Source organism: Choloepus didactylus, chromosome 14 (genome assembly GCF_015220235.1).
Source record: "Choloepus didactylus isolate mChoDid1 chromosome 14, mChoDid1.pri, whole genome shotgun sequence".
NCBI classification, from domain to species: Eukaryota; Metazoa; Chordata; class Mammalia; order Pilosa; family Megalonychidae; genus Choloepus; species Choloepus didactylus.
Window position 1 is genome coordinate 58,666,212 of NC_051320.1, and position 12,608 is coordinate 58,678,819.

At 34.1% G+C, this 12,608-nt stretch overlaps 1 protein-coding gene across 7 annotated transcripts in view; it reads right to left on the minus strand.

The window, feature by feature from the left end:
* Positions 1-1,035: 1,035 nt before the first annotated feature.
* AZIN1 (antizyme inhibitor 1) overlaps positions 1,036-12,608 on the minus strand; it is a 31,637-nt gene continuing 20,064 nt past the window's right edge. For 5 of the 7 annotated variants that reach the window (XM_037802542.1, XM_037802543.1, XM_037802545.1 and 2 more), the window contains 8 exons: positions 12,327-12,499; positions 10,622-10,756; positions 8,454-8,535; positions 7,936-8,010; positions 7,101-7,263; positions 5,146-5,261; positions 3,587-3,801; positions 1,036-3,343 (listed from right to left, as the gene is read on the minus strand). In XM_037802542.1, the coding sequence (XP_037658470.1) occupies positions 3,232-3,343; positions 3,587-3,801; positions 5,146-5,261; positions 7,101-7,263; positions 7,936-8,010; positions 8,454-8,535; positions 10,622-10,756; positions 12,327-12,499 (1,071 nt within the window). In that variant the 3' untranslated portion in view covers positions 1,036-3,231. The other 2 variants (XM_037802547.1, XM_037802548.1) reach the window with 2 other exon arrangements.

Sequence of the window (12,608 nt, forward strand, 5' to 3'; positions counted from 1 at the left end):
TAAAAGCAAATCAACCCTAAGTCCAATTTGCAAGACCAAAGTAGAATTGATGAGGTCATATATATGCCATTTTCTTAGCATTATCTTTTCTAATTTTCACAATGACCTACGAAAGATTAAAATTAGGTCCTGTCATTCCCATTTTATAAATAAGGAAACTGAGGCCCAGAGCAACCTGCCTTAAAGGATAGTCTAATTTGTGATATAGATTTGATATTTACTGAACTCGTGTCAGGCACTGTTCTAAGCACCTTACAACTGTTACATCCTTTCTAGACTTACAAAGTTGGTAGTTTTCTTACCTCTATTTTATATCCGGGAAAATGGAAGTACAGAAAGATTAGATGACTAGCCTATGTTCACAGAGGTGGTAAGTGGCAGAGATAGGATTTGAATCTAGGCAGACTGGAGTAAAAACCTTTTAACTACCACCCTATACTACTGCCTTGCCTAAAGAATCTGGAAAATTGAAAGCAAAGAGAAAGAGATGTTAATTTTCATTTCAGCAGAGTTCAGAAGATTACCAAGACAGCTTAGTGACTAAAATGTGCTCCAAAAATCCATTTGATAAAAGCAAAAGGACCCATCTAATTTTCAAAATTTCCTACAAAGAAACCAGAAAATTTCCAAAGCCAAAGGAGTAGTCCCTGAATACGTTAATGTAAAAAAAAAAAAAAAGAAAAACAAAAACCTACTTAGATGGCATCATACCGTCACAGGCTTTATAACCAGCACAGCAATCCACATATTGACAGTACAGTGGAAGCAAACTAAGCAAGCATTCTTTACTACAACATTGGTCATTTGTGCTAGTCAAGTGACTAACCACTATTGTGAGGAAATAGCAGATAATTCCTCTACAAGGGAGAAAGCAGGGAGATTACTGTCACTGTTCCGTATGTAATTCCCAACATTATTTTACCAGATTCAATTTGCTACTTTATGAATGCTTACAAGTTAGATATCTAAAGCTGACACATAAAATTTCAACTCTATTTCATGATAGAAGCCACCAGAGTAAATTATGACGAGTAATTAAAAACATTTTATCTGTATATTCAGAATCACACACAAGTTACATTTACAGTTCAATTTACTATATAGAAATCATTTGGGTTTTATATTTTCAGTTAAATTCTGAACTGAGATTACAATATTGTAAAAAAAAAATTGTTACATTAATTCAGTACTATTTTAGCATACCAAATTGAAATACATAGGTTCAAACTTCAGATTTATGGCAAACAATCTTCAAATACAACACAGACATCTCTTAAAGTCACCATTTCATTCACGTGTAATATTTGCAACTCTGGGCTGGTTCATGCAGAACAGCTCTCCTACGGATATGGCAAAACTGACATGCCATGAAGTTCAAAGTTGGATAGCCAAGCCAAGGCCTCAAAGTTGCACCATCTTTAAGAAGGTTTGGCATTTCTGGACCACAATAAAGCACAACATTTAAAGAAGGTGGGGGACAATTCCTCCTCCTAATTAGTTAAAAGAAGTTGCATGGTAGTTTGGAATTTTGCATAAAACCCCACATTACCCTTGGAAAAACCCAAGGGGAATCAGATGACAATGGATTGGGGTCCTAGATTTTTTTATTAATAGAACCCATGAAATTCAAATGGGCATTAATCAAATCAAAAAAATATTAAGCACCTACTGGTTTAAAAGGTTGAATTTTATTAGAGATTCATGATCAATTTCTTTCCACCTTGAAATCAAGGCGTAAAAACCAGCTATTAAGTGCATTCCAAACTTTTCCTATGTAGCACAGGTAGAATTTTCTGCCAATTGGCACCAAAGTGAAGACACATTTCCTCTTGGAAGACAGAAATTCCACATCTGAACATAGAATAAGTTAGGAAAAATGACCCCGGTTGTTTATTTTATTACTATAGTGATTCTGAGACCTAGGATTACTACTACACTAGCAGTGAACAATGCAAACTCCTGGCAACAACTGTCAGGTTAATGATGCTACTCCTCCTTTCATGACCACCATACAATTTTAGTATCAAAAGAATTAAAAGTAATCACTAAGCTGAACAAATTGGAGATAACTAAGGGTATATATAGCTCCAACAATAAAAAAAGTTTGAAATCATTGCAATTGAGAAACTGAAGAAAATTTAACTGTTTTATCCCCACCCCCCACTCTCAATTTAAATATTCCATGCAAAAGAGCATCAAGTTTCTGAATATAGATGTAGCCCTTCTTTAAGTTTTAGTGCTCTGCAAGTTTGCTGCAATTTTACTTCCCTCTCCTAGACTTACTGAAAGTATTTAATAGAATCTTCCATTTCAGCCAAAAGATTTGTAATTCAAAGATTTACTAAAGTACTCTATGCATTCTATCTATACAGAAACACCTATTAATTATTACAATTGGTTTATGCAGGATTAACATTTTTGGTGTTAAAATTGTTAAACATCATGCTTACTGCACATCAACTCTCCATAATGAATCTGAACTTCACAATGATTTACCAAACATTTTACTTAAATTACTAATTAAATAATTGAATAATGTACTGCGCAAACTAAACTTAAATGGGCTATAAAAAAAAATAACCTTCAAAACAGTCCATATACACATCTATTTCAAAACTACCTTTGCTAGCTAGCCCCTTTCCCAAAATTTTAGCCTGAAGAAAAGTTAAAATCTACACAAAAATTTTATTGCAATCATACAAGGGTTACATTAGGTCAAATACAACAAATACTATGATGCAATTGTACATTAAACTACAGTTCAAAGCACAAATTTACATATTCTAAACACACTAAACGTATCTAATGAAGTCATACTGGTCTTCCACTGACATCTGATATATCTGGGTGAAAGACATTAACTTTACAAGACTTTTTAACACGAATCCTTAGTATAAAAACTGTGTACTTGTATGTAAACGATTTAATGGGGAACCCAATTAATGGGCTTCCATCTCCACTAAGTCATCCATTTTGTTGCATATTTTATTTTAAACGCTTAGGGGTAGGGCAAACTGGTAAATTTAAATCTGGATACATTATCTAATCTCCCATCACCCCCAATGAATTATAGTTGAAAGCTGATTTTGTCTGGTCCCAAACAGCTATTACTAATAGTTTTTGTTTCCAAGAAAATTAACAGAATAAGACTGTTCAAAACTTTCCACACTGGAATGTTGACCAGACAAGTTTAACCTGCAACTTCAGATCTAAAGAAGCGTTAATGCCTGTTTAAGCGTCAGTGGGAAAGCTGTCTTCTTGGCTCAGTTGAATGCAAGAAGGCACAAAGAAGAAGTTCTTCATCACTGTGTCTGAAGTAATTCCAGCATCTTGCATCTCATACCTATGTAAAAGGAAATAAGCAAAATTCTGTATTTTAGCACAAAGACCACAAAACAAAAGGACAACGAAATGGAACTAAAAAATACCTCCTAGTCTTCCAATAACCCTTAGGTTATAATAACCCTTAGGTTATAATTTATTAGTCATAAGTTATGCATTCATTACAGAAGCAAAGTTATTAGCAAATCTAAGCTGCCATCTCAAATATCCCATCTGCTTTAAAAAAAAATCAACACCACCTTACCAATCACTAAATGACATCATGTAATAAATAGCTGGTCTCTGAAAATCATTAAAAGCAGATGGCTCATGGAAAGAATCTGCTCCCATATTATCAAAGATAAGCCAATCTCCCACATTCAGCTCAGGAAGAAGACAGCTTTCCACAATCTGATCAAGCTCATCACAGGATGGACCCCAAAGGCTGCTTGTAAACAAAGGCTCATCTTCCTTGTATTTCTGTAGAAAAGGAAAAGTTTTTACTCATTCACATGTAGGAAATGGATTTGCAGGTGAGTAACAAGTGTTTTTCACTATCTCTGATCCAACATGCCCATGTTATGGATGAAAGGCCAAAAGCCAGTAGCAATGGTGCTCCTGGGCCTCCTCAAGCCTCAGTGGTAATGTTAATGCCATCCGAAGGCAGCAGACTAAAGGGACTCAGCCAGAGGAATGTAAATCCTCGTAAAAAGGAATTTTTCCCCATCCTAAAACATTTTCTGAAAATTGGAATGTATCGCAAAATAACAGCTTAAGAATATTTATTGTTACTGTTAACTATAGACCTTAGTTTATATTAATTGTATTATTTCCCATATACCACATTATTAACACCTTGTAAAAGTGACATTTGTTTCTACTAGTTCATGTAAGAACTTTCTTATATTTATACAATTAACCACCATCATTGTCCACTCCAGGTTTTGCTTAGTTATGCAGTCCCAGTCTTTATCCTTTCTTTCTGGTGACATACATGACTCTAGCCTTCCTATTTCAATCATAATCATACTCAGGTTTATTAATTACACTTACAGTATATTATGCTACCTTCACACAGTACTGTGCTACACAGTACTGTGCTATCCATTTCCAAACCTTTATAATCAACCTTATTCAATATTCTATACTCCTTAGGCATCGATTGCCCAATCTCTGCCCTCTATCTCCTGATAACCTATGCTTTTAACTTTAACTCTCAGAGTTTGCTCATTATAGTTAGTTCATATTAGTAAGACCAAACACTTGTGTATGTCCTTTTGTTTCTAGCTTATTTCACACAAGGTTCATTCACCTAGCTGCGTGCCTCATGACTTCATTCCTTTCTGCAGCTGCACAATATTCCATCGTATGTACACACCAGTTCACCTTGTAACAAAGGCACAATACCAAAGCTAAATATAATAGAGGGGTATAAGTGGTATGGGATTTTTTTCTTTGTAAGAAATGAGAATGTTCTTATATTAACTGTAACGGTCAATGCATAACTATGTGATTTAACAAGAGCCACTGATTGTACACTTAGGATGGATTGCATGGTGTATGAATAAAACTGCTGGAAAAAATAAGGGGTATGGGATGTTTTGGGTTTTCTTTTTTTCTTTTTTTCAAGTAATGAAAATGTTTTAAAATTGATTGTGGTGATGAATGCACAACTAGGTGATGATACTGTAAGCCACTGATTGTATACTTTAGATAGATTATATGGTGTGTGAACAAATCTCAATAAAATTGCATTAAAAAAATTAACAGCTCAGTTTATAAACTGCCAAATGGATTTTGATATTATTTTGTAATAAAACTTACCTTGTGAACCTCTGGAATGGTATTTAAGTCCTCTGACAGTTTACTTGCAAAAGAACCATAGACACCATCATTCACGTAATACATAAAGGCTGGTTCATCACTTCCATTTTTTCCTACTGAAATAAAACAGGAAAGATTAAGATGAATTTATAGTAAAAATTCATCTTATAGAAAAAGATGTTATAGAAAAAAACACTCATACCAGTGGGAGGGTAAAAGTTAAAAACTTTGAAAAAAGGTTTGGTAATCTTTTATATTATTAAACATAGACCTAACTCTCTGACCAAGCAATTCTCCTTAATTATTTACACAAGAGAAATGGAAAAAAAAAAGTTGACAAGACATGTACAAGAATGTTCATTAACAGCCAACAACTGGAAACAACTCATCAAATTATACACTGGATTTGGAATTATCAGTATACCTATGGTTTTTAATATACAGATAAACATGCATGTGTATATTCACATATATACACACACATGTATTCCTAGTTCTGCAATGGCACTTGTGAATGTGAGTTAGTATATCCTGTATTTGGCTCTTGGTTTTTAAAAAACCAAAATGAACCAAGGATCCTTGGAGAAATGGCTGATTTCAGGACTGAAGCAAGGAAAGTGTAAGATGAGCCTGGAACAACCTTGATGTGTCAGAAAATAAAGAAGTGCTCAAAAGAATAATGGGGGGCATATCAAAAGGACCCAGAGTTAAAAAGACCTTCCAATTACCTAACTCCAAAACAGTATGAGCATTAAAATACAAATAATGAGCATAATAGATTATAATCCACTGAATATCTACTACTGAAAATGAATGGGGGTAAAACCCGGATAAGAAAGGTAAATTTACATAGTCTCAACGTATCTTCCCCCTTCATAATGAAGAAGCCTGGCTGACATAAAGTGATCAAAACTAGCATCACTAATATTGGAATAGAGAGGCATCATGGGGCTTTCTGATACGATGCAATAAGAAGGGCAGAATGCCACTCTCGTCAACTGCCTGCCAAAAATGCAAAACCTGAGGAAATACCAAACAAACCCAAACTAAGGGACATTCTACAAAACTTCTACTGCCCAAAAATATCAAAATAAGGAAATACAAAGCCAAGCTGAGTAACATTTTCCAAATTAAAGGAGACATGACAATTAAATGCAATGTGTGGTCCTGGACTGGATACTAAATAAGGGAAAAATGAAAAGCGATAAAGGATAATATTGGGAAAATGGACAATTTTCCAATAGACTGTAGACTAAATAAGGGTATTGTATTAAAGTTACCTGATTTTTAACTAAAAGAGTACAATATTTCCAACCTACTCTCAAGTGGTTCAAATGTATAGAGGATAAAGCAAATGGGGACAAAATGAAAACAGAATCTGGGTAAGAGGTATATGAAAGTTCCTTGCATAAAAAATTATAAAGTTCAGAAGAAAAAAAGATCAGTTACTTTCACTCATCAACGTAAAAAAACTACAGGAAGAAGCAGTCTCAGTTGTAACAGTATTTCCTACATTTTGTTTTAAAGAGACACTGCTCGACAAGTTGGTTTAACTAGAGATGGGTAAAAAGGGTGACAAGTGGGGTGGGGATAGTTTTGGCCCTTCTTATATTAGAAAGTATGGGGTAGATTCTCTCTGTGATCCATCTGAGTAAGAGTAACATGATATAACTATAGAACAGGGGTACTTACTAAGGGATGAGAATCAATCACCTGGGGAAGTTTAATCAATCACCTGGGGAAGTATATCTAAAACATGCCTATGTAAATATCAGCCCCAAGAAAGATGGATTTAGGAAGTCTTATGGAGTGGGACCTGGCTGAAGACCACCAACAACAGTATCACCCATAAAATGTCTTACAGTTTACTTACACCTGAGTTGTATCTGATAAATAAATATGCAGACTAATTGGAATTATCTCCTAATAGAAAAACTATAAACTTTGTAACTTACCTCCAGAGGAAAATTTATCATTTTGAACAACTTTCTTTGCAATGATATTAACTGCAAGTGTAAATGCAGAAGACACATAGTAGCTTCCAGGTTCTGAAATTATCTTAATGCCAGATCCTTCAGGAAAGTAGATATCCAATAAAGGGCTGATAACATGATTAACCTATGGATTTTAAATCCCAAATTATGGTTTTAATATTGGATTAGATAATTCACAATTATTACGATATTGACAGCTATTAAATAAGTTTTCCAGAATTAAGTTATTCCAATTACCACAAAGCTTAGCTATTTAGCAGTTATCTTCAAGCAATTAAGCAGACTTATAAGTCATCAGTTTATTTTGTAACTATTAGAATGGCATTAATTTTTAAAAATACAAAACTCCACTGATGATTATTTTTAAGTCATTTTTCTATACTTGATCTTGCCAGCAACCAAGGAGCAAAATTAAATATAGATTAAAGTTTCTAATTATTACAGAGTAAAAGGAGGGCAGAATAGGACAATGTAGAATGACATACATCTGGAGTGTAAGTTGTCCAAGCTATGAATTCATTTGTGCCATCAAGTACTCCATAAAAGAACAGAAACACAACAACTGAATCCGAAATTTTTTCATGATAAAGTTATAGTTCAAAGAATTTTATTAAACTTTTCAAAGTCTGCTAGGTATCTTCATTGCTTGTTTATTTTTTTAGAATGAAATTTTAAATGGAAATTAGCTTTAATTTCTGTTCATGTCTATTCCCATGGAGAAAACCCTAGTCTACATATCCACCACAAAGTAGCAGAGGCATTCTTCTAGTATGTCCATCCACTGAACAAAATTTACCTCTTCCAACTGATATTCAGTTCCTGTGAAGCCTCCACCAATGTCTAAAATGTTCATCTTGAAACCAAATTCTCCCTAGAGGGAAAAAAAAAATATTTTGTTTTGTTTTTCCAAACTGTAATGGATATAGGAACATTTCAAATCCCTCCTCTCCCAGGGACGTAAATAATCTTACTAATCTTACTGACATGTTAGTAAGTCTTTGGGTTTTTATCAAAAGAAACAGGCCAATTTAGTGTTACCTATTATCTACATTACTTTTGAATCAAGTTAGGCTTATTGTCTCCCTGTTCTTATCTGTACTGTCTTCTAGACATAGGCCAAGTTAATTATTACTTTACCCCTCACCCACTTAAAAAATATGACTGCATGGAACTTTGCTTAATATTACAGAAAATAAGGTGTGTGTCTATTAAGGATAATGAAAGCAATTCACAGAGGCAAATATCTTAGGTAACAAACGTAAGAATCTTAAATCTTAACACTGAATCTTAAATATCAAAGAAAAAAAAACTTACAGCCATGTCAAACACACATCGTGCATCAGATAGAGCATGTACATATACTTGAGATATTTTGCAAGCACTTGAAACGTGAAATCTGAAAGAAACAGCAATAAATTTAAAGCAGCAGCAAGAGACCCTCCTTATAATTCTAAATAACCAAAAGGTTTAATGAGTCCCCAGCTATGCTTCATGGTTATGAGACATGGTACCTTATGGTACCATGTACTTCAAAGTAAAAGCATGCATTTCCAATAAAATTGGTCCACAAAATTCTTTTCTGAACATGTAGTATATTCTTACAAAATACAAAAACTTGTCTATTGTGAACTAAATTAATTCAGACACTGATTCAGTTGATATTAGTGATATTCTTACTCAAAGCACAGGTACTTATCAAAAATTCAAATAGTTTAAATTTAACTGAAACACAGTTCTGTATTCTGATACAAGCCATGGTTACATGTATTGAAATTCCTAGAAATGTACTCCCAGTATCAATTTTACTGTATTTTAAGATTCAAAAAAAAAAAAAAAAAAAAGTAAAATTTAGCTATAATGAGCAAAACTCAAGTGTCAACAATGTCACTTAAGGCAGAAAAAATTTTAATTTTCTACAGCTGAAGGCTGAATGTTATCTATCGTGTAGGGTACAGGAAGAGCCAGTCTTTCATTTAAAAAACTATCACATGTGATTGTCTACAAATGTATAGAAAGATACACAACACTAAGCCCAATTTGGTAAATAAATTCATTTATCTCCTCCAAACAAGGGACATGACTCCCTGGAATGAGCCTGGCCCTGGCAGCAAGGGACTGAAAATGCCTACTTGAACAAAAAGGGAAAAAAAGAAAGGCAACAAGCTGAGGTCACAGTGGCAGAGACATTCCAAATAGTCGAGAGGCTATCCTGCAGGTTTCTCTTATGCAAGCTCCAGCTAGACAGCCCAAATGGCCACAGTATGCTATGCCCTTACCAATAGTAGACCTCAAATAGCTAAGTTCCTACCTGAGATTCTACAAAAGATGCACTCACTAAGTGTTACCTTTCAGAAACTTAAACCACCAGAATGTTCCTAAGCCAGACAAGTCCTAAAACCCAGAGGCAACAGCCTCTTTATGATCAACAATCAGATGCAGCCCCTTTCCCCATTCTGTCAACACCCCCTTTCAATACGAACAAGTTAGGTTGCTCACTAGACGTCTCTGAAGATGGAGAAAGATTAAGTGAGAGGAAGGGGTAGCAACAAACAAGATAACATTTAACAAAAGTCTATGAATACTGAAACTTCATATATATATGTATTTTTTTAGATGCTGGGGTGTTGGAATAGCTGGAAGGAGGTAAACGACATGGTAGACCTGTAATCTATAACATCCTTTGAAATTTGCTCTATAACTCCTCATTGAATTGTGCTTTGAAAGTCTTCACCTTTCTGTATATACCTTATATTGCATAATAAAGAAAGAACTGAAACTGTGGAACTGTAACCCATAACAATTTTTGAAATTACCTACATAACTGCTTGTTGAGCCATACCTTGAAAGTTAACATCTTTCTGTAGGTATATTTTACAATAATGGAAATAGCTGAAGTTGTGGAACTGTGACCCATGACATTCTTTGAAATTTGCTAACTACTTGTTAAAAAAAAAAAAGATACACAACAAACTATTAGTCATGGTAACTCTTCATATACCTTAGAGAACATTTTAAAAAGCAAAATCTTGCAGTGCTGTGAGACAGGAATAACCTGGCATCTAAAAATCTGAGGCTCTGTCCTATCCTGTACTTAATCAGTTCTGTAACTATGATCAAATAATAGGCCTTGATTTCCTCACATAAAATCAAGAAGGTAATAGAGTCCACTCATTCAATGAAGTGAACCTGAGATCAAGAAGGAGAAGAGGAAAATTCCCTCTTTTCAATTTAAAAGGTAATTTAAATTTCTCAGCACTAATCTAGGCAAAATATGATTTACTATTTTGTCCCTTTACTGGAGGAAGGGGGAAATACAAGTGCAAAACAGTAGGAAGAAGGATACAGAATATTTAGTTGTTTACCATAAACTAAGATACAAAGAAAAAAATATATTTAAAAACAAAGAGTTTAATCTATTAGAGCCCATGTAAATAATCTTAAATCAATAACCAGCAAGATAAAATAAAATTTAAAATACTCACTTAACCCCAATTATTTGGACATCAAGTTCCTTAGCACATTCCAAGAGATGCCTACAATTCTTCAGTGTAGTGCCAAACTTCATGCTACTCTCTTCACCTCCACTATTATCTTCTGTTGCAATATGTAGTAAGACCCTAAGAGAAGGGGAAGATGATTGGGGCAGAGTTGGTTTACATCATCATCAGCACATGTGAAGCCTGAAGATTGTAGGAAGTGTGTTGATTATGTTGCCAGCGCTCCCAATCCAGCGACGGATGAATCAAGTGAACCTAACGAAAAACAATCCTGTATAGAGAAAAAACTAGCAATTAGGGCCTAACGCATGACGCTTACAAGGATGGGAATTTGGAAAATGCAGCAAGTTAAGACTCTGTTGTAGCAGCAAGAGTCAGTAGGGCTCTGTAATGAAAGACGACATTACTTTCAAATGAAGTCTATCAGTTCATAAATCCACCTAGAAAGACTAAATTGAATAGCAATGCCACCATCGTCTTTCAATAAAAATATCAGGTTTTAAATGTCTACAAGTTTCCCGAGTTGTTCTAGTGAGCCATCCTCCTGTCCTTATTCTGAACATTCTTTCTATTAATTTCTTACCTCCTAGTAGGTTTCGAATTGAAAAAAATTGGGAAAGCTTAGAATTATTTTATATGACTAAATAGCAGTTTTCTAGACTATGGATTCAAATCCATTTGGCATTTCCTTACCAACTATGACAACGAAGACAAAATGACCAAAAATGACTAAATTTCTTAATTACTGGGGGACTGAATAATTTCAATCCACTAAAACTGAAAATAAACAAATGCTGATTTTTCAAACTGTTTTCTCAAGGAAGTCCTGATGAACGAGGATCAGATGGCAAGTCTGTCAAAAGCAGAATTATTCAAACTGGGGTAGAATCAGCTCTATCAAGGATTTATCATTCAGATTACAACCTAACACAGAAAGCAACCAAAATCAGAGCTTGTCTTCAGAAAAGCACAGAACAGGAAGATTTCTTGGGTAAGTGCTTCTCCACAATTTTCCAACAAAGGCCCTTTCCAAACAAAGGTATTATGGATAATCAAATTCTGTCAGGATACCTTTCTAAGAACCCCACTAAAGTCAATAATAAAATTATAGATATATAAGACTATGGATATAAAAGATTTTCGGGAACATTTAACATACACAAGAACTCACTGAAGTAACTAATTTTGTACTAATACCATATACTTTTAGTATGTTCAAATGTCCTCTTGACATACTAGTTCATGACATCATTCATTGCCTTTGCCTTAAAACTTTCTGTTTTTAAACAACTTATCTTGAGATCCGTGTAGGTACAATAAAAAATTCTTCATTTTCATTTGAGTGAAAAAAATAACTTGTTAAACTTCCTGCTCTTAGAAAAATGGGCAGACCTTATATATCAAGAAACTCTCCAATATTAGGCTCCTAAGGTACTGTCACTAAGGACCATTCAAGGAATTATAACCAAAGATGGATTAAACCCTCAGCTAACCAGGAAAAAAAAAAAAAAACTAACCAACTTGTTTCCAACGTGCCAAATAATGGAAGGGTTAATTAATATAAATAAGATAGCTACAATAATTACAATATACACCACTGCTCTAATATAAATGTCCCTTTTTCGCAGGCTAAAGACAAACCCAACTCCATGGAAGTGATAACATTCTATGTGCTTAGGTTTACACTTACTTGGCATTTGGGTGATTACGTGAAATTTTCTTCAATTCAATTTCATTGTCACATGTCATGATATTCACTCCAATTTTTGCTGCGTACTTTATCTGAGATACTTGCTTGCATGGACTTATATAAATAATGTTTTCTGGAGATACACCCAATTCTTGCACTAAAGCCATTTCATTCTGTGAAAATATATTTTTAAAGGTGTCATCTAACAGAAAAAAATTCTATTACTTTCCATTCATTGATTACCATCTTACACTATGCTATTTTTTATTAAACTTAAACTAC